The 23,640-nt window shown below is 40.9% G+C and overlaps 1 protein-coding gene across 1 annotated transcript in view; it reads left to right on the plus strand.

Annotated features, from left to right (window-relative positions):
• Positions 1–23,640, plus strand: part of IPO11 (importin 11) — a 417,607-nt gene that overhangs the window by 188,416 nt on the left and 205,551 nt on the right. The window contains exons 25-26 of the mRNA XM_063454060.1: positions 20,503–20,598; positions 23,342–23,455. Coding sequence (XP_063310130.1) covers positions 20,503–20,598; positions 23,342–23,455 — 210 coding nt within the window. The remainder of the gene's footprint in view (positions 1–20,502; positions 20,599–23,341; positions 23,456–23,640) is intronic.

Genomic DNA, 23,640 nt, shown 5'->3' on the forward strand with positions numbered 1-23,640 from the left:
GCTGTGACAGTATAAGGTGAGTTGTCCTGTGCGTATAGTGTCATACTTTAGTGAGTATTAATAAATTCATAAAAGCAGCCTATAATCCTAAACAAAAACAGGATGAACAAGAACATTTTTGCAGTCATTAGACTTGCTGAGCTAGGATCGGGAATATGCTTCCATTGGGGGGGGGGGGGGGTTCAAGTGCCTGACGTCAATATAGTCCCCACAGGTAGTCTTAGTTCCTTAGCCTGGGAACTCCTGGCCCTCGGGATGAAGGGGGCGACCGACGTGTTCAGGGTCCAAAGTATCCGAGGTAGGTCTTGGGGGTGGGTTGGCAGTCGGGGTCATTAGTCCCAATGTCTCTAGGAATGTGGGTGCTTCCTCCATCGAGGTGAGTGTGCTGGGTTCCGTTCTGGTTCACCACTAAGTATCTGTTTGTCCCCCATCTGTAGGTGATGCCTGCCATTCTTAGACCACTTATGATAGGGCTTAAAGTTTTACGCCACATGAGGGTAGCTTTCATTAGGTCTTGGAAGAACGTTAAGGTAGTGCACTCAAAGGCCAGAGGTGTTTTACCTTTAAGAGCCGACATGATCTGTATCTGTATCTGTATCTTGTCACGGACTGTTAGGCATCTGAGTATCACGTCGCAGGGCATGTTTGAAGCTGCCTTTGCTGATGTGGATAAGCGATGCATTTTGTCAGTGGCCAGTTTCTTATCTCTAGCTTGTGGCAGAAGTGTGGCCAGTAGGCGTCTGGTGTAGTGTGGCAGTTTGTCAAGTGAGATTTCTGCAGGGATGCCCCTTATTTTAATGTTTGTGCGCCGCTGATGTTCTTCCATGGCTGTCAACTGTGCAGTCATGGCTCCCTGGTGTGTCCAGACTTGCGGCACTGTGGAGCTCGGACATGTGTGACTGCAGGTCCGTGATGTCTTTTTTTCAGATGCCAGCACTCTTTCTGTGATTGCTTGCATATCTTTCTTGATGAGAGCTAGTTTCGCCACCAGAATTTTGTGGTAGTCCGACAGCAGCACTTTCAGGTCATGCCTGGTGGTTGGAGTCGTGTTGGCGGTATTTTTAGGCTGCGGTGGACGTTCTATTCGAGTGTCCAGGGAGGTCTCCAGCTCAGTATGCTCTGGTTGGTGAGTGTGGGCGATGGAGAACAGCGATTTTGGGTTGTGTGGGCCTTTGCAGCATGGCCCTGCTGTGGGTTGTGGTTGATGTGAGCGGCGGCCCATGGCTGGCATGTGGGTAGGTGAATCTTACTTCGCAGGGGAATCTTCTTCCCATGCTCTTCACGCTGCGGTACCGCTAAAGAGTACCTCCAGGCTTGGGAGTGTTGGCGTGGGGTAGGCCCTGGTTTTACGCCTCCGTTTAGGCTAGTTGGGAGCCGCAAAGATTGCCATCTATCGCTTCATGGTGAGTTGAGGAGTCTTGCTGGTAACTTTTTGGAGCTGGATGGGAATAGAATTTAGAGATATTCCATAGATTATGGCTTTTGCAGAGGAGCATGCAAGAATGGGTCAGTCTGTTTTTATTGGCAGGAACTTTGATTTTATGTCCACGGATACATCCAGATTAGTGATAAATTTGTATTTCTTTTTTTTTACGTGAATATCTGCTAAACCGATGAATGTGCAAATAAAACACTACAAATAAAATAATGGTGGAAAGACATTGAAGAAATACTAGAAAATTCAGAGTTGGATTTTTATATATTTTTTTAGTTTTTTGGTAGTACAAACTGGAGAATCAAACATTATGATGTTGAAAAGAATGGTGTTATGATGGTGTTTTTGATGTCATTCTTCTTGCTTGACATCTAATCACATGAGATGTCTGTCTGCTGTTCTAATAATACTGTGTAGGGTTTTATTTTACAGTATTACATCCTACAGTTCAGCAGTCTATTGGACATTGTTACCCCAAGCACTCTTTGTGAGTGACATAGCACTTGAGACACATTGAAAAGAAGAAAAGAGAAACATTAGTATGTAATCAGCAGGGCATATTTTTTATATACGGTATATAAAAAATAAATAATAATAAACAATTAATTTCAGTGCTGAATCATTTAAACACTGTGCTGTTTATTATTCAAAAACTGATGAAGCACTGCTCTAAATAGTGTCAGAATAAATAAAATAAATGAAAATGACAAGATCACCTGTTGGCAAGTTTTAAATAATTTTAGATATTGAGCCCAAAAACTATTAAAAATAGGTGATTAAGAAAACATTGAGATGGCTAACCATTAATGTTCTTCTATTCTATTCATAACAATTTTGAAATAATAATGCATGCTTGGAATGGCAATAGTATGCATTCATCTTCTACAGAATTCATCTTCTACAGTAAGATAAATCTATTAATTTGCATTTCATTTTTAAGAATCACATGAAATAAGCCCCTGGAACCAGTTATTTATGGTATTGGTAATGCTGTTCAACATGCCAATTAATCCTTTAAGGAACCCTTAAAGGTAAAGAACAAAAGTTCTGAACCAAAACAAAACCTGGAATTTCAGCTAATTGTCTGTTGAACCATAATTGACCTTTTTCAAATTAAGTGCGCCCACACTTATTATATATCATTTTGTTCAGGAGAAACAGGGATTAGCTGGAACAGGGGACAAACTGCAGCACATCTGCCCACAGTCAACATGGCTTGACTGGGGCTCTGGAACCGCTCTCCTGAAGACGAAAGGGAAACTCACTCTAGCAACCCCAGGCACTGGACGACACTCAGTCCTGCGAGCTCTAGTCCTGGAACCGCTCCCTCCTGGAGCCGAATGGGGAAATTGCTCTAGACACCCCCAGGCACTGGACGACACTCAGTTCTGTGAGCACTTTAATGGCAGACACGCTACTGGCCTTATATGCATGTCCCCATGCAAGGGGCACTCCCTCCTGGACCTGAGAGTAAACCACAGTAGAAACAAATACACAATTACATTGGCTTTCAGATCCAGGACACTCCCATACATAATCAGATAATCCCTCCTCTTCACTCGTGAAACTTTTCAGCAAGCTAAAGAGTGTCCCTTTAACTTTCACTTTTTTGTCTATGCATTATTCATAATTATCTTAAGCTATTTTGAAATGAATCTGACTGCAGCAATGAGATTCATTTAAAAATAACAGGAATCTATCAAGTTCATTTTTTTTTTTTTAGTATTCGGTATTTAGTTAACACAGTGAACCACAGAGGGATTTTAGTAATTGAATGCAGTAAAAATGAACTTAATAACAGCCAAAACTGCAAAAACAAATTCCACATTTATAGGCTTATATGTTTCAAACACTGTCCTGAATTGTGTATGCATGTCAAATGGCTCCATATATAAAATGGATAATAGTCATACCCAGCATCCTTCGTCAAAATATAGGAGAAATAAAATAAAACATGTCAGCTGACCTATCTATCTTGAGCATTAGTGATGTCCCGAATGGTTCGCAGGCGAATAGTTCCTGGCGAACATAGCATGTTCGCGTTCGCCACGGATGGCGAACATATGCGATGTTCGCTCCGCCCCCTATTCATCATCATTGAGTAAACTTTGACCCTGTACCTCACAGTCAGCAGACACATTCCAGCCAATCAGCAGCAGACCCTCCCTCCCAGACCCTCCCACCTCCTAGACAGCATACAATTTAGATTAATTCTGAAGCTGCATTCTTTTTTTTTATTATTTTTTTGTGTGTTTATTATACATTATCCTCCATAGCCAGTAACCTGTGTTTATTATACATTATCCCCCATAGCCAGTAACCTGTGCTTATTATACATTATCTCCCCCATAGCCAGTAACCTGTGTTTATTATACATTATATCCCAGATAGCCAGTAACCTGTGTTTATTATACACTATCCCCCCACAACCAGTAACCTGTGTTTATTATACATTATCCCCCCACAACCAGTAACCTGTGTTTATTATACATTATCCCTCCATAGCCAGTAACCTGTGTTTATTATACATTATCCCCCATAGCCAGTAACCTGTGTTTTTTATACATTATCCCCCCCATAGCCAGTAACCTGTGTTTATTATACATTATCCCCCCCATAGCCAGTAACCTGTATTTTTTATACATTAACCCCCCCATAGCCAGTAACCTGTGTTTATTATACATTATCCCCCATAGTCATTTATCGTTGGACCTAGGCAGCATGATGTCTTAGGCCGGCCCAGAGAGTGAGTGAGTGAGTGAATAATATAATATATATGTTCAGAAACATATTAGTAATATATGTAAATCGGATTCATGCAAAGAGGGTGAAAAGGTATTAAAGAAAAACACACTTATTGCATAAAATTTACAAAGCCAAACTTTTAAAAGCTTTTAAAAGCTTTCCTCATTTCTTTCTCGGGATGAGGAATATATCGGTTGTAGACTGAGGATTTCCACCTGCCCAATCTTTTAATAATATGCACTGGAGTGTCAGTGTTGAAGGAGACCGAAGCTGCCCCTATTGTAAATGAAAGACCCGAGACATGGATACAACCCAATCTTAGGAGTAGTGTTCTGATGTAGAAGATTAATTTAGCCGTAGTCAGAGGGATTCAGTGAGAGTAGTGGTGAAATGTGTGTGGCATGACTGAGTGTGGGTAAGTAAGAGTCAAGTATTTTAACTTGGCACTAGTTCTAGGTGGGATAAAGTGGTATAGCGGATGGATGAGTAGTTTGGTTCGTTTTAGAGGTTTGTAGAGAAAGTATATAGTGATCATGATTTTTAGCGATATCCAATATTTTTAAGGTGGTCTCAAACAAACATAAAATGCTATATAAAATTTGTGGGAATATCGAATAGTCGTGTACAGTAAATCAGAGAGGGCTCAGAATATCGAACCATCGATCGGTATCCAACCTTGTGCAAATGGGGAGTTTGCGGTTGTGCAAATGGACTGTTTGCGGTTGTTTGGGGTGCGTTAAACGGGGAGTTTGGTCTGTCACTGTGAAGCGGGCGTAACCCTTACACTACCTGATCGATACAACATCATACCTGATGTTTTAAAGCACGTTATTCCAAACAATTTAGGAATGTTAGGTGATTTATGCCCTTTATGGATTAAAACCCGACTCTGCATCAACTATGTAATTTTCCATGGGAGTTTTGCCATGGATCCCCCTCCGGCATGCCACAGTCCAGGTGTTAGTCCCCTTGAAACAACTTTTCCATCACTATTGTCAGGGCCGTCTTTAATTTCGATTGGACCCTGGGCAAGCATTTACTTGGGCCCCCCTGACTACATATAGCTACACACAAATACACTACCTGACACACATGCAGATACACACTGACCGCATATAGATACAGACAAGAACATACAGATACACACAGACACTGACACACACATAGACACACACACAGATACAAACACTGACATACATGCAGATACAAAAGGTACACACACACTGACACACATTCAGACACACATGCAGATATACAGATACAAACACTGACACATATAGATACACACACAAACGCAAATGGACAACATACAGATACAGAGACACATTCTGACAGACGTACTGACACAGACAGCCGTACTGAAACACACATACACAAAGACATACTGAACCACACAGACATACAGATACACTGACAGACATACTGGCACATATACACACAGACAGATGGACATAGTGAAACACACATACACTGACAGACATATTGACAAACACAGACATACAGAACCACACGACATTGACAGACTCACACATAGACATTCTGTCACACATACACACAGACAGACATACTGAAACACACATACACACAGAAACTGACAGACATACACATATACAGACATTTTGACACTCACAGACAGCCATACTGAAACACACATACATACTGAACCACACAGACACTGACAGACTCTCACACACACACAGACATACTGACACACTGACAGACATTCTGGTACACATACACACAGACAGACAGACATACTGAAACACACATACACACAGACACTGACAGACATACACACATACAGGCATTTTGACACTCACAGACAGCCATACTGAAAAACACAGACATACAGAACCACAGGGACACTGACAGACTCATGCACACACAGACATACTGACACACTGACAGACATTCTGGCACACATACACACAGATAGACATACATATATACTGACACACACACTCAGACATTCATGCAAAATTTGATAACCACCCTCCAGTTTCTTACCTTTTCCTGGAGGGTGGATTCCCTGGGGTCCAGTGGGCTGGCTGGGGTGGCTGGGAGTTAAGCTCTCGCTCTCAACCGGCCTGGCCCCCTTCTGAGCAGCTGGTCCTCCTTCCTCCCGCGCGGTTCCAGTTTCTGTGGGAGGAAGTGAGGCGCGGCGGTCACTTCCTCCCAGACGGCTGCCGAAAAGCAAGGGCCCGGTTGCGCTGTTAAAGCGCCAAAGCGCCCGACCGGGCCCCTGCTGACACAGGCCCACCGGGTGGCCCTAAGTGCATGGGCCACCCGATGGGCCCCCATAGTTTGCGGGCCGGGGCAAACGGAGCAGCTGTCTTGGGCCACACAGCAGGGACAGGGCCCGGGGCAGCTGCCCCGTTTGCCCCGCGTTAAAGACGGCCCTGACTATTGTGGCCAGAAAGAGTCCCTGTGGGTTTTAAAATTCGCCTGCCTATTGTCTATGGCGGTTCGCCCGGTTCGCCCGTTCGCGAACATTTGCGGAAGTTTGCGTTCGCCGTTCGCGAACGGAAAATTTTATGTTCGCGACATCACTATTGAGCATGTATATCTGCTGCTCAACAATGACCATATAAAATTGGAGAAGTAACAGATTTGTTTCTATTATAAGAAAATGCTGCGCAAATATAGGAGGCACCTCCAAGGCATTATAATTCTGAGGAAGACTCTGCTCATCGAGCTATACAGATGGTATAGAGTTTAACCCCTTAAGGACATATGACATGTGTGACATGTCATGATTCCCTTTTATTCCAAAAGATTGGTCCTTAAGGGGTTAAGGAAGTGATCCTTTATATCCATCATAAGGAAGGGGACATTTGGTATATATCTTCACAGACCTATACATTAATAAATGAGTAAACGCATAAATAAAAATGGAATCTCCAAAGTAAAGATAGGTTATAGCAGAAGGATTTGATAGTGTGAAGCTACTTGTTTTCTTTAACATTTATATAGTTAACAGATTTAGACTTTGAGGTTTGTTTGTTTTTTATTTCAATTTCAACAATCTTGCCTTTTTTTAAATCAGATTTTTTTTTTTAAATTTGTCTTTTGTTTACATTTGTATTTGATAATAAGTAGCTTAGTAAACGTAATTTAAAAGCTAGTTATGCAAATAGTTATACTATATATGTTATGCGTGCACATAAACAGTTTATAATTATATATTTTCTCTCCCGTGGTTTTGACGTTTTAAAAGAGTAGCTAGACTGGATTTATAGTTGATCCTTATTTATAAATGTATTATATTTGCCACAGTTCACTTGTCTCCGACTGCAAGTGATTTGTTACAGGCGTGTATACTTTTAACCAAGGCCACTGTTAACCTCTTTAATAAAAAGTCTTGCTGTAATACCATTTATCTTGCCATTTCCAGCTGACCGACTGGTTTAAAAAAAAAAAAAAAAAAAAAAAAAAAGTTTAAGAAGCACTTTCCATAAGCAAACTGTATACCGTACAATTTATCCAGTAAAGCAGAGCACTTACGTTCTGATCTATTTTTAGTTTATTTTTCTTTTATGAATAGTTACATAGCAAGATATGTTGAAAAAAGACCACCAAGTTCAATTTGATATTTGTTCACTCATTTGGAGGTGATACAAGAGAAGAAAAACACGACATGAAACTATCCGAATTTTGTATTTCCAATCAGAAAATAAATATAAATATTTTATTTTTATTTTATTTGTTACATTAAAGAGGCAGTTAGATTTCTCTTTTGATCATCAAATTGGTAATAATATGGGGCGGAGCCAAGCAGCGATCCGAAGCGGACGCACTTTCCCGTAGCTCCGTGGCTAGCCACGAAAAATCGCCAACAACGGGGAAAATAAGCGCAGAGACCGGGACACAAATGCCTCCAACAAGCAGAGGAGGTACCCACGAATACCCGGATGCCCTTCGTTTGTCCCGCGACCGCCAAAACCCGGCGCCGAGGCTCTCGGGCCTACCACGTGGGAAATTTGCGGCTGCAAAGCGACTCATACTGTCTCGGAGCGGGCCTAACAAGGGAAGCAACCCTAGAGTGCCACAGCCAAACCTCACTGATAGGAGATATGGTGCGCAAATCCCAGAAAACGACTCAACCCTCACCCAGAGACGGCCAGGACATCGGCCACATGCTGACCTCCAGGACCAGGGATGCAATGCCCCCAGGCCCTGCTAAAGCACCCGACCAACCTGCTGCACAGCTCTCTATGCCGGAGGCCCCGGCGATCGCAGATGGACATGCACCGTCCACTAAACAGGACATTTACAACCTGTTGGTACACATCCAGCAAACATTCTCAGCGGAACTCAAAACAGTGCAGACAGAGGTACAAGCAGTAACAAACAGGGTCCTACAGGCCGAAGGGGATATTGCAGGCCTGAAACAGGGCATTGCAGGCCTGAAACAGGGCATGGACACCATTAATGAAACCATACAACTACTACAAACAGCACAGGTTCACCAAGGCATCCGGATGGCCCAGCTGGAGGATAGAGAGCGGAACAAGAATATCAAAATCCGCGGAGTAGCAGACACCCTCCCGTCTGAGGAACTCCCTCACTTCGTGAGGCGCCTAGTCTCCTCCATCATGCCCGCAAAAAACGCTAAACAAATAGCCTTCGATGGTATGTACCGCATAGCGAAATCCTCACAAGCCCCAGCCCAGGCCCCACTGGACATTATTCTCTGCTGCCAAACCCTAGCCGACAAGAACAGACTCCTTAACGCAGTAAAGGGCAAGACCCCATTGCAATTTGAAACGCACACCTTCACGTTTTTCCAAGACCTCAGCAGAGCCACCCTGCTTTGGCGGAAATCTATGCAGCCGATCACGAAAGCCTTGCAAGGAGCTGGGCTACCCTACAGATGGACTCTCCCCAGAGCTCTCACAGTCACCAATAATGGACAGACATACAAGGCAACGTACCCTCAGAAGAAGCCATGTTCCTCCAGACGCTTGGACTACAAGCCCGGACCAGTGCGGCGGGTACAAGCCACTCCTGGGATGCCTCCAGAATCAACCCTTTTGTGCCCAGCAGTACCGACGACTTAGTGACCTGAATCAGATCGGGACTTCCAATTATGTTATAATTCTGTTATATTTCTTTCATATTCCCTTCTCTCTCACAGTTTCACACCTTTAATTGTTTACGACCGTTTAACTTGCATGCCTCGGACAGAACGCCATGTTTAGACATGGTACATATGTTTATATAAATGTTTTTTCATTCTTACTACTGGCTAGTGCAGACTGACATCCCTAGACCGCTAGAGCCAATGTACCAAGCTATATACCTCCGGGACCCCCACTTACGCAACCTACGTAACTAATCGACATAGGGATCAGACGCACAAAGCGACAACCCCCTCCCCCCCCCATGGCCCCATAGGTTAGGGGGCAACAACACCACTACCAGGAGTTACACCTCATACCCATGGTCACCCACGGTTTGACCGAACCACCTAGTAGACCGAGATATATGATGTTAACAAACCTGCAATCAAACACTCCTATGTGACTTTAGCCATCACCTAGATGTATAAAATTTTTAAAAAGGGGCCACCGCGTAAAGGACACCACAACTTTTGTACATCAACATTGTTTTATTATCTATTGTCTTTTGTATTGCACAACTGTATTACATCACCCGAACAAAATAAAGAATTTAAATTGGTAATAATATCCTGTTTACTAGAACATTCAACATTTTCATTGTTGGGAATATTTGCAAAACATGATGATTGCGGATCTATCTTCCAATGCAATAGCTCTATTGTGTATTACTGATATGAATTTTGTAACTGTGAAACTAAATGTACTTTGGGGTCCATTTACCAACATGTAGCTAATATGTCTATAGAGAATGTTAAGGGTCAGTGTAAGAAATAATTGAGAAATAAAAGTCTCTAACAAATTAGAGTGGCATACTAGAACTGTCCCAAGAGTCTAAACCCTAGATCTATTTTAAACAAAAATTAACAAAAAGAAAAAAAATATTCTACATATTATTTATCAGCAAGCAGTTATCCAAGGTACTGTGTTGCTTCTGTTTCCTTTCTTTGGACGTTTTGCTGTTCCTTTCCTTTTTTCCTTTTTATATTTACAGTGAATTATAGTGTATTTGCAATAGGACTCCACAACTGTTCATCCCTTTTATGCACAGTATAGTGTGAATTTGCTACATTCTGTGGACTATTGGACTGATACTGTCATCTTATTAGACTTTGTATATTCTGTATTTTCCGTTATCATTTTTATTACCAGGACTTTTTATATGGACTCATTCTGAACCAATTATTTATGATTTTTTTCCTAATATATATATATTTCATTCTTGAGTTGAATGCTAATATCTACTGTACTATTATTCATTTTATTGCAATTTGACTAGCTCCTGGAATACTTAAAATTATTTCTATATGTCATATTGCTATACCTGGTCAAGATGGGTTGGAAACCCAGAAAAGGGCTCAAATTTTACCCCCATACGTGTCGGGACAAGATCCTTGACACATTGAACCCAGCTTCTAAGCTATATGAACTCCTGGAATCCGCTAGTGCGGGGGACTCTACCTTTGATTTTGATGAAGCCATCGACTAAGTTCAGAGACTGATTTGTCTCCTGGGCAATGCGACCATGACCTTATCTGCCGAACGCAGAAAGGCGATCTTATTGAAAATTGAGCCCTAGTTGGTTAACTTGGCAGTTAAGGTACCTGGCCCACAGCGGGAGGCATGCTTTTTGGGGATTCATTTGTTAGGGATTTGGTGTCAAGCCTGCGCCTTTCTTCCCTTCCCAGGGACACCCCTGGTCCAGGCGTGGTGGTCATGGCCAGCCTTATGGCAAACACCCTTATGGTAAGTATCCTAGCTCCTTATACTTCTCATATAAGGGTGGGGGGGCAGGCTGGTTTTGTTTAGCAAGCCATATGGGGTTTGACTACTATAGAATTGTTTGTGTTAAGTACAGTAAGGGTTTTTTCGCTTAGCTCTAGTTTCCCCACCTTTCTAGGCTTAGCCCCCATGGGAACCATCTCTTCTGAAAGATCAGTCTGATCTCATCTCCTCGGAAATTATAGAACTTCATTCTAAAGGGGCAATTCGAGAAATACCATTCCTGACTCCAGGTTTCCTGAGCAATCCGTTCCTGATACCCAAACAAGGCAGAGGTGTCTGCCCGGTGATCAACCTGCGAAACCTCAACACTTTCCTACGGTACTAACGTTTCAAGATGAAAGGTATTCACTGCCTCCAGGATCTGCTTCACCCGGGACATTGGATGGTCAAATTGGGTATCACTAACGCTTCCTTAAAGGAACACTATAGTCACCTAAATTACTTTAGCTAAATGAAGCAATTTTAGTGTATAGATCATTCCCCTGCAATTTCACTGCTCAATTCACTGTCATTTATGAGTTAAATCACTTTGTTTCTGTTTATGCAGCCCTAGCCCCACCTCCCCTGGCTATGATTGACAGAGCCTGCATGAAAAAGAAAAAAAAAAAAAAACTGGTTTCACTTTCAAACAGATGTAATTTACCTTAAATAATTATATCTCAATCTCTACGTTTAACTTTAATCACATACAGGAGGCTCTTGCAGGGTCTAGCAAGCTATTAACATAGCAGGGTATAAGAAAATCTTAATTAAACAGAACTTGCAATAAAGAAAGCCTAAATAGGGCTCTCTTTACAGGATGTTTTTATGGAAGGCTGTGCAAGTCCCATGTAGGGAGGTCTGACTAGGGTTCATAAACAAAGGGATTTAACTCCTAAATGGCAGAGGATTGAGCAGTGAGGCTGCAGGGGCATGTTCTATACACCAAAACTGCTTCATTAAGCTAAAGTTGTTCAGGTGACTATAGTGTCCCTTTAACTATTTCCCAAAACGGAAGGGCCCAGGGATCTGTTGCACTTCCCGTTGCAAGGCCAGCGATGGAGGTTTATCTGTCTGCCATTCAGATTTTCTTCGACTCCCTGGTGCTTCACCAAAGTTATGAAGCCGGTGGCCACCTCCCTCGTGCTTCGCACCTGTCCATCAGTCAGTTGGCAAGACATATGGACTACTAGCCTCCTCAATCCAAGCGATCTGTCCAGGACCTTTGCACTACTGTGCTCTACAACATTTGGGTGGATCCTATCCACGATCAGTGTGTCTGACAATGAGTGTCATTGTGCGTGTTTGTCTGTCAATGAATGTGTGTCAGTGAATGTGTGTGTGTGTCAAATCAGTGAGTCTGTGTTTGTCATTGAATGTATGTGTGTGACTGTAATTGTGTATCTGCCAATGTGTGTCAAATCAGTGTGTCTATCAGTAACGTATGTGTGTCTGTCATTGTGCGTTACTGCCAGTGTGTATCTGTCAGGGAATGTGTGCGCTTAAAGGGACACTTGAGATCATTGAAGTGGTCTGGGTGCAGTGTCCCAATCTCTTTAACCCTGCAAGTGTAATTATTGCAGTTTCTCAGAAAGAAGGGGGGGGAGGGGGTCATGTAATATGTTGGTATTGGGACCGGAAACCCAAATCAACATTTAGTCATCTCATTAATTACGTTGAGGGGTTACCTCCACCTCCAGTGACTGTCTACCAGACAGCCACTAGAGGGACTTCAGGGTGGTTAGGTGACCAAAAGTTGCCTAACTGATGCTGGACGTCTTCACGCTGTCCATGAGGACATCAGGCGTCTTCTAAATTGATACAATGCTTTCCTATGGGGAAGCCTAATGCAAGCACAGAGAAGGAGCTTGACCCAGGGCCAGGGACATCGGCGCTGGGTTCAGGTAAGTGAACAAAGGGGTTTTAAGGCACTATAGTTTCCCTTTAAAAGTAGTAGGAAAAGGTGTAGTTTAAAGAGGAAGAGGTGCGGCATTGACAGGAAGGGGTGTGTCAAATTTAGATTAGTGGGGTGCCCAGGTTTAGTCATGTCTAGGGCAGCACAAAACTAAAATACACCACTTTCTGCAGCAATGTAATATTTTGCTCACATTGTTTTACTTTACAGAATGTTGTGTATTTTGCAAAAACTGAAACATGGCTTTCAATGCTTATTTCCAGATCATTTATAAATATGTTAAATAGAAGCGGTGCCAGAATAGAACCCTGAGGGACACCACTTTCCACTTTTGCCCAGCTTCAATATTTACCATTAATGACAACTCTCTGTACTTTATTTTTTTAAGCCAATGTTCTACCCAAGAACAATAATTTTCATCTAGACCAATTTCTTTGAGTGTGAACACTAACCTATTGTGTGGAACCGTAACAAACGCCTTGGCAAAATCCAAATAGAACACATCAACTGCAACACCCTGATCTATACTTCTGCTTACTTGCAATTAAATTAGTTTTACATGACCTATGTTTCATAAAACCATGCAGATTGCTGATAACTCTGTGTTCTTCTCCAGGAATAACATTTCAAACACTTTCCCAGCCACAGACGTTAAGCTAACAGGTCTATAATTTCCAGGAAGGATTTTGAGCCCTTTTTGAATATAGGAACCACATCTACCTTCCTCCAATTCCTGAAAGAAAAGAATATTGAAAGATTAAATACAGAGGTTCACTTATTTCCACACTTAGTTCTAGTACTATTGGGTGAATACCGCCAATCCCTGGAGATTTGTTTACATTAACTTATTAAAATTGGCTTTTTTAAAAAGTATATGTTTTAGTATACCCCACTTGCATTTCTTTTTAATGTTTTTTTTTTTTTTTTTAAAGTTTATTTCAAAAGACAACATATTGTGATCACAATTTACCAAGTTCTCCCCTAATTGACTGCTGGTCAAAAGATCAGCATTGTTTGTTACAACAAGGTCCAGACAAGCGCCCTTTCTAGTTGTGTTGCGAAGGTGTCATTTAACAAGTTAAAAAAACTGATTCCCTTTGCTGAACTTAGTCAGTTTTGCTCTCAAATGCGTGGGTATGTGTGGCCAGGTCTGCTAGGTCTTCTTTAAAGGAGGTTGAGGTGCTTCCGGAACTCTGGAAACCTTGCATGTCTTAGCAGATAAGCATTGAATTGGGGTTCCCGATTTAAAGTGTGCTTTTGGCTTCAGAATCTGTGTCAGATTGAGTTGCGTTGTGTGATGGCATCTGGGCCTTGTCTAATCTGCAGCGGAAAATGGGCGCCCCCGTAGTGTCTTGATTTGCAACATCCACCCACGTCTGTTATATCCTGCAAGGGTGAGGGAGAAAGGAGGGGCAGGATCGAATCTTTTTTTAGAAGTTCAATGCTCAATATAGCTGGAAAATCACTGCCTGAGCATACCTCTAGTGAGCTGTGACTATCTTCGCACCCCAGACTAATTTCTAAATTAATTTATTGCAGTTTAACCCCTTAAGGACACATGACATGTGTGACATGTCATGATTCCCTTTTATTCCAGAAGTTTGGTCCTTAAGGGGTTAAAGACACATAACTGTGAGTATTGCTGTGGATCTCGGTTATACACGCAAACACACCAACAATAGGAAGCACCTAGGAAAGATGTACATTAGGATAAAAAAGAGGGACAAAAGGATTTGGGTCAAACTAGGGACTGTCCCTCCTAAATATGGACACTTGGGAATGCTTCTGGCTATCAAGCAGACAACTGGTCTTGTTACATCCTGGTTGTTTAGCTCAGCGAGCTATACTCAAGAGGCCGCAACTGCCCAAAGCGCCTGCCTTGCAAAGACTTTTCATTTAACTGCATAGTTAGTGAAGTCTTTAATTTGACAGAAACAGAAAGTGTGGCCTATGTTAGAAGGAAAAAGGCTTCTGCGAGTGATCTCAAGATAGACCTCTAATTAAACAAATAATGAAATGTATGCAGATTTTCATTAGAAGTAAATCTACTCAACATCAATTTTTATTTTATTTAGGCAGTTGAGTGTCCCTTTAATGATTGGTATTTAATTAGAGAGAGATTAAACATAGACTACTTCTGGGGTAACCAATAATTGGCAGGTATGTCTTTCCTATTGAACAAATTAAAACTTTTTCAGATGCACATTGCTTGACAAGAACTCTTTCTATCCCTTGTATTAACACATTATGATTTCTACAATAAATTCTTGTAAAATAACAGATAAAATTTGTATATTGTAATACCTTTTTTATTGAACTAACAGAATGTTGTAGTGACAGGCTTTTGGTAGAACCTTCCTTCCTCAAGTCTGAAGCATTTCTGAGCAAAGACGACACATGGAAAGTTGAGTTTTGATACAGGAGTTAAAGCAACATGAGTGCAGATAAGGCACAGGTTTGATAAATAATAGACACTGTTCTCGCAGAGGGTCATAAATATCTTGTGTGAAGATCACAGTAAGAGTCCAGAATATGAATGAAGACTGTATACAACATACACATATACACAGACACACACACACACACACAGGTAGTGTAAATGCACACCCACACCTATGTCTACATGCATTTTAGTGTAGGAAAGCATATGTCTATACATAGTACTTTATATATTGATATAAAGAAGGGGGGGGGGGGGGAGTCATGTAATATGTTGGTAGTGGGACCGGAAATCCAAATCAACATTTAGTCCTCTATTCTTGCTGTTAACCCCTTAACACCGCAGCCAAATGTACAAGTTGTGAACAGAACAAAACGTAAACAAAACCTGGCATTTGCGCTATATGTCTGTCCAACCGTAATTCACCTCTTTCATATTAAATGCATCCCCCTTTATTATATATCATTTTATTCAGGGGAAACAGGGCTTTCATTTAACATCAAATATTTAGGTATTGAACATAATTTAATATAAGAAATATATAAAAAAATGGGAGAAAAAAATAATTTTTTTTTTTTTTTTTAGTTCTATGTGACATTTTAACTGTGGATGTCAAAATACTGTTTGCTTTTACTGCAATACAATACACATATTTGTATTCAGCGATGTCTCACGTGTAAAACAGTACCCCCTATGTACAGGTTTTATGGTGTTTTGGGAAGTTACAGGGTCAAATATAGCACGTTACATTTTAAATTGAAATTCGCCAGATTGGTTACATTGCCTTTGAGACTGTATAGTAGCCCAGGAATTAAATTTACACCCATAATGGCATACCATTTGCAATAGTAGACAACCCAAGGTATTGCAAATGGGGTATGTCCAGTCTTTTTTAGAAGTCATTTGGTCACAAACACTGGCCAAAGTTAGCGTTAGTATTTGTTTGTGTGTGAAAATGCAAAAAACGCCAATTTTGGCCAGTGTTTGTGACTAAGTGGCTACTAAAAAAGTCTGGACAAACCCCATTTGCAATACCTTCGGTTGTCTACTATTGCAAATGGTATGCCATCATAGGGGTAATTTTCATTCTTGGGCTACCATAGGGTCACAAAGGCAATGTAAGCAATCTGGCGAATTTTAATGTGAAAAAAATGAAACACAGTAGCCTGCAGCGGGAGAATACCGCCGGCCACGTGGGCGGCAATAAAAGCGAGGACGTACTATTACGCCCGCCGGCGTTTAGAGCCGGTTTCTGCGTGGCGTAATAGTACGTCCTCCGGACTTAAAGGGTTAAGATATTGGATCATTCTGGCTTCAAAACATTTTCTTTCTTAGGTATTTTTAAAAAACCCTTTCAGTACTTTGATTTGTAGGTCCTTGATTGAGTGGTCAGGCTGGGTAAAGCGGTGTCCCACTGGAGTGCAGTAGGATTCTTCTTTGCAGTGTTTTATGGAGCATCTGTGCATATTCCTCCTGCCATTTAGTTGCTGGATGGTTTCCCCAATGTAGCATCCTATGTGGAATTTGGTGCATTGAATCCTCCTGGAAGTGCAAGAGTATGATCAGTTAATACTGTAGGTTTTATTATTGTGGATGGCTGTGTTGTCTGTGTATATATGCTGGCACAGTTTGCAGTGAGATTTTTTACATTGTTTAGTCCACTTTCCTTATTCTTCTCATCAGTGAGTAGTTTCCTGTTGATTTTTGTTGGATGTTTGGTGGTTGTCTAAAGGTCAAAATGTGTGTTTCAGAGAAAATGTTTTTCAGAGTCTCACATTGGTTCTAGTTCTTTAATGATTTTCAGAATTTCCTCAAGAACAGGGATGTAGGTGACCACAAGTGGTACACGTGTGTATTTTTTTTTCTCTCTCTGTACTGCAGCAGGCGTAGGCGTGGACTTTTTACAGCAGAGTGGATTTGTTTGGTAATAGTCCTTGGTTTGTAGCCTTTCTGTCTCATAGATGTGAATTGCGGTCATTAGGGTCAGAGCCTTTGCGATGGTACCTTGTGGCTTGGCTGTAGGTTATGCCCTGTTTAGTATGGCAGGGGTTGAAGCTGGAGCTGTGACAGTAACTGCATCTGTCTGTGGGCTTTCTGTAAAGGTGTGGATTGTGCAATTGTTACATGCTATAATGGTGTCCTGAAAATTCAAAGATTTTGTAGAATATTCAATTTTTAGTTTGTTTGATTGATGGATGGAATGAGTTAAGAGTCATGGAATTGTATGAGTTTTTTCTTTGCTTTCTTTCCAAATGATGATGTCATCAATATATATTGATAATATTTGTATGGTTTGGTGTGCTGTATTTCTAGGAATTTGACTTAAACAGATCAGCATATTGGGGTGCCCATGTTTTGTAAGTAAACCTCGTTGTTGAAGCTGCCATCTGTATGTGGAATGTTGCTGTACAGAGATTCCACATCCATGGTTACAAAAATAGTGTTAGCAGGGAGATTGGTGATTTTGCTGACCTTATTAAGTAAGTCAGTGGTGTCTTTCATGAAGCTGTTGGTGACAAGATTTTTGGTTTTAGGGTATTTTCTACCAGTTTTGTGATCTGATCTGTTTTGTGAGAGTTCCCATTCCTGTAATTATGGGTCTTCCAGAATTACCTGCTTTGTGGATTTTGGGAAGCATATAGAAAGTGCCCATGTAGGGACTAGTTAGTATGAGTGATTCCAGTTCTAGATGTAGATTCTCAGGGAAGGATTTGATGAGCTCCCTAAGTTGCATTGTATATTCCTTGGTGGGATCTTCATTTAGTTTTTTGTAGTATTTGCCATCTGACAATTGCCTGTCCCCCTCTTTTATAGAGTCCTGTGTATTAATTATCACCACTGCTCCTCCCTTGTTTGATGGTGATCGCATGATTATTTTTCAAGTCATTTATAGCAGTTTGTTCCTGCATTGAGAGATTATGAAAACTTTTCTTCATATAGCCGTAACAAATGTAGAGCCAGGACATTTCAGTAATAATAAGTTTTGACTGAACCAATTCACTAGGTACTAAAGATTAAAATGGGCCTGGGGCAGATAAGACACAATGTGCAGATTCTTTTTTTATTTTTTTTATGCAATTAATTAATATGTTTTGTTTATAGCCAATAAAGTATGTAAAGAAAGAAAAAGTATAAGTATACCAAGTATAGACATAAAACAAAAGGATCTAGCTACCAAATTTCTACTGCTTCAGCGTTCGTTCTAGTTCTAGGTGAAGCAAAAGTAATGTATTTGTTATATTATAGTCCTCAAGCCAGTGCCTTTCTTTGTCTTTATCAACCTTTAAAAATCTATACCTACTGAAATGTCTAGCTTTCATGTCAATAGCTCTGCAGAGACCTCCTCATTCTTATTAGTTTTGTTCATTAAATGCCTAGATTGGGTATTTAAACCTTTTAAGAACCAGTGACGATGTATAGTGTCATCAAAGTTAGTTCATTAATGACCTTGTTCCAAAATGGAAGGTCCTTTTGCTTTAACAGTGCTGTATACAGCAGCCAATGCTCCGTAATCAGGGCATTTCATGCCGGCATAAGGTCCTTAGACACTAAACAATGTTAAGAGTAAAACAAAATGTAATTGATCCCAAAGTGTTTAGCATGTACATTTACAATTATGTTCATTTCAATTCTTGGGGTTATAGTAAACAACTATGTTTTTTTTGCATTTTTTCTTTCCTTTTTGTATCACATTTAAAGAAGATGAAATTAAATCCCTTTCCTGTTTGTTGAAAGAAAAAAAAACACATGCATATGAAAAAGTGAATTATTTCATTGTTATTGTTTTCAAACATGAATGAACTCAATTTGTTAACCGTATAAGCTGTTGGATGCACACAAATTGATTTTTTTTTTTTTTTTTTTTTTTTTTTTTGGCGTCCAAAGAAATTTCTTTAAATTCACACTATAAATGCAACTCTCGCCTCCATAAGCTAAACTTATTTGTGCATGGCATCAAAACCTGTATTTCAAGAGTAAACAAATGACACTATTAAAGGTGTAATAGTGTTTTATTTATTATGCAGTAAACTATTCTTCGACGCAGATTTATTTTCCAGTACTATTCTTTCGTGAAATTGTTTGTTGCCCTCAGAAAATTCTTTTCTACAGAACAGTAATTGGAGTCTGGTGTTTCAGTGTTTACTAGATTGTGGAAGGAAAAATAAAACCGTTGTGTTTTATTGAAGCTTTTTCAGATTGAATGGTGGCACACTCATTTATACTGTAAATCTCCAGCTATGTATTAGAATGGTAAGAATCCAATCCCAATAAGAAGTTTCTTACCATAATTTTGTAAAATCCTATTCAGTTTAAACACTAACTGGGGCTGTGCAAAATTACATTCTTAATTGTAATTGAATTGTGTGTTTTCAGTGTTGTATTGTGTTTTTCTCTGGCTGCTTCTCACACTTTCTATATGTCTCATGTTTTGCCCCATGTTTTTGTATTTGTTTGTCATTTCAAACAAGATGTGACTGTGACATGATTGTTAGCATGTAATAACCAGAAGGCTTCATCAACAATGAACTTACGTTATTCTTGACTCAGTTATGCAAGGGCTATACTCAATCAAAGCTTATGTTTGAAATTTAGAGGTAAATCCAAATCACTTGTCGTGTCAATGGCCATCATTGTAAATAGTTTGTTTAGAGTGGATCATGTTTTAAAAAAAATAAACTTCAACCTCTAGCATTTTAACACTTTTATGGAATTAAAGGAATTTTTCTTCATTGTTATCTTGTTTAATTCAGATGAAGATTTCAACCATTCTTGCCAAGTTAACAGGAACTGCTTTATGCTTTTGTTTTCCCTTTTTTTCTTTATAGACCTTAAATACCTAAATCTTAAACAGTGCACCTTTGGAACATCTGGTATTGCCATGAATCTTTTGCACTACTTAATTGTCCATGTCTCAAAGGAAATGTATTAAATACTTTTTGGTAGGAGTAGTGAAGCTCTGAGCATCTCGATGTACGACTTGCTTTCAAAATGAAATGACATTACTCCAAGCTGTTTGGGTTCGTATATGTGTACCTTTAGTTAATTTTGCTTTGCTTAATAGCCATATTCTTTTATTTTCCAGGTGGTTGAGAATCTGCTAATGGTGCACCCAGATGTTTGTCCACAGCTGTTTCAGCCCCTTCTTCCACCAGTCTTCAGGGGCATTATTGAAGGGGAGGTAATACCATGTAATATTATACAATTTTTGTTTTGCTGACTACTTTCTGATGTATAATTTTTAGGCCGAAAATAATTTTATTTAGAAAACAAGTATTGTATACAATAGAAAAATAGACAAACTGCATACCTCCCAACTCTGGCCTGGCTGGAATTGGGACGTGGAGGGGGAACGGTCCTTCCGAGGGGGCATAACCAGTAAAACAAATTGCACTACTGGTGATTGCCCTCAATGGTCGTGTCCAACAAGAAAGACATAGTAGAAATTTATGTAGGCTTTTAGAAAGATATAAACCATATACTCAGTACTGTGCTAGTGCTTTGTGGCATTATACAGATAATAGGCTCTTCGCCAGTTAGTGAATGACAAATGACTAACCAGTTTTAAAGCAGAACTGTCATATGTAAATGTTCGGGCATATCTGTAGCTAACCGAATGTTTGCTGTGAGATTAGCAATGTTATATTATTATTATTATTATTATATGTAGCGCATTTTGCAGCAAAATTTCAGTTAGCTATAGAGATCTAAACATTTTATAGATGTTTAATTTTTTTTATTTACATCATATGCCAGGCTGTCATAGCACAGCCAGAAGAAAAAAATGCATTTATTTTAATCCGAACAGTGCCACAAGTACAGGCTGTATGATAGAATAGGGGGATATATAGGACTATGACAGAAGTGATTGAGCAAGCCAATACTCATATGACATTTTCTAAGGAGATGCACTAGAGCTCCCAGCACATTTCAGTAATAATCTGAAAGTGTTAAGTAAGTACATAGGTATGTGCAGTACATTTCCATCCTAGCTTTACTAAAAAAGAAATCTTAGTTTAAAAAAACAAGGCTTAAATACACTTGTCATTACAAAATTCTGTTAGGCCAATAAAAAGGTATTGTTACAAGATACAAATTTAAGCTGTTTTTTTACATCTTTTATATACCGTATATACTCGAGTATAAGCCGACCCGAATATAAGCCGAGGCCCCTAATTTTATCCCAAAAAACTGGGAAAACTTATTGACTCGAGTATAAGACTAGGGTGGGAAATGCAGCAGCTACTGGTAAATTTCTAAATAAAATTAGATCCTAAAAAAAATATATTAATTGAATATTTATTTACAGTGTGTGTATAATGAATGCAGTGTGTGCGTATGTGTGTGTGTATGAGTGCAGCGTGTGTGTATGAGTGCAGCGTGTGTGTATGAGTGCAGTGTGTGTGTGTATGAATGCAGTGTGTGAATGCAGTGTGTGCAGGGCCGGTGCAAGGATATTTGCCGCCGTAGGCAAAAAAAAATTTGCCGCCCCCTCCCCCCCCCATATGTCCTGACTTCCCCTCCTCCTCCCTCAGTGGTCCTTACCTCCCCACCCCCGTGTTCCTTCACCCCCCCCCCCCAGTGGTCCTGACTCACCCCTCCCCTAGTGGTCCTTACCCTCCCCTCGTGGTCCTTACTTCCCCCTCCCCTCCCATAGTGGTCCTTATCCCACCCCTCCCTCTCATAGTGGTCCTTATCCCCCTTCTCCCTCCCATAGTGTTCCTTATCCCCCCCATCCCTCCCATAGTGGTCCATATACCCCCCCCTCCCTCCCATAGTGGTCCTTATACCCCCCCTCCCTCCCATAGTGGTCCTTATCCCACCCCCTCCCTCCCATAGTGGTCCTTATACCCCCCTCCCTCCCATAGTGGTCCTTAAGCCACCCCCACCCTCCCATAGTGGTCCTTATACCCCCCTCCCTCCCATAGTGGTCCTTATCCCCCCCTCCCTCCCATAGTGGTCCTTATCCCCCCCCTCCCTCCCATAGTGGTCCTTATCCCCCCCTCCCTCCCATAGTGGTCCTTATCCCCCCCTCCCTCCCATAGTGGTCCTTATCCCCCCCTCCCTCCCATAGTGGTCCTTATACCCCCCTCCCTCCCATAGTGGTCCTTATACCCCCCCTCCCTCCCATAGTGGTCCTTATACCCCCCCCTCCCATAGTGGTCCTTATACCCCCCCCCTCCCATAGTGGTCCTTATACCCCCCCCCCCTCCCATAGTGGTCCTTATACCCCTTTTTTTGTTATTATTAATTTTTTTTAATTATTATTATTTTTTTATTATTTCTTCTTATTTTATTTATATATATTTTTTTTCGTCCCCCCTCCCTGCTTGATATATGGCAGGGAGGGGGGCTCTCCTTCCCTGGTGGTCCAGTGGCAGTTCAGTGGGGGGGAGAGGGGGGCTGGCAGAGCTGTAACTTACCTGTTCTGCAGCTCCTGTCAGCTCTCTCCTCCTCCGCGCCGTCCGTTCTGCTCTTCTGTCAGCTTACACTGTAAGTCTCGCGAGAGCCGCGGCTCTCGCGAGATTTACACTGGGAGCTGACCGAGGTGCTGACCGGACGGCGCGGAGGAGGAGAGAGCTGACAGGAGCTGCAGAACAGGTAAGTTACAGCTCTGCCAGCCCCCCTCTCCCCCGGTCTGTATTATGGCAATGCAAATTGCCATAATACAGACCTTGACTCGAGTATAAGCCGAGTTGGGGTTTTTCAGCCCAAAAAATGGGCTGAAAAACTCGGCTTATACTCGAGTATATACGGTAAGTGAAGGAATGGAAAACCGTTCCTAACGGAAAAGTGATAACAGAAGTGTGCAAATATATTCTTAAAAATGCTTGTGTAATGTGTCTCCTCTGGCTGTTCTTTTTGTGTTTATAACCATGAATATTGCATTGATTTTTTTTATTTTTATTTTTTTGTCCCAACAGAGATATCCAGTGGTTATGTCCACATACCTTGGCATTCTGGGACGTATAATGTTACAAAACCAAAGCTGTTTCTCTTCACTTTTGTGTCAGATGTCACAGGAGTGCCACGAAGAGGTCAGTATCTGGATAGTAGATTGCTTATTAAATCCACTGTATATTTATGTCGGTTTTGTTTTCACCATTTCCCAGCAGATTATGATAAATACAATAAATAACCCTTTCCTCACCAAGAATTAACGTTTGTCATATTAGCTTCTACACAGCAGGACTTCATGTGGTAATTGGGTTATCCCTAAAAG

This window comes from Pelobates fuscus, chromosome 5, assembly GCF_036172605.1.
Source record: "Pelobates fuscus isolate aPelFus1 chromosome 5, aPelFus1.pri, whole genome shotgun sequence".
NCBI lineage: Eukaryota > Metazoa > Chordata > Amphibia > Anura > Pelobatidae > Pelobates > Pelobates fuscus.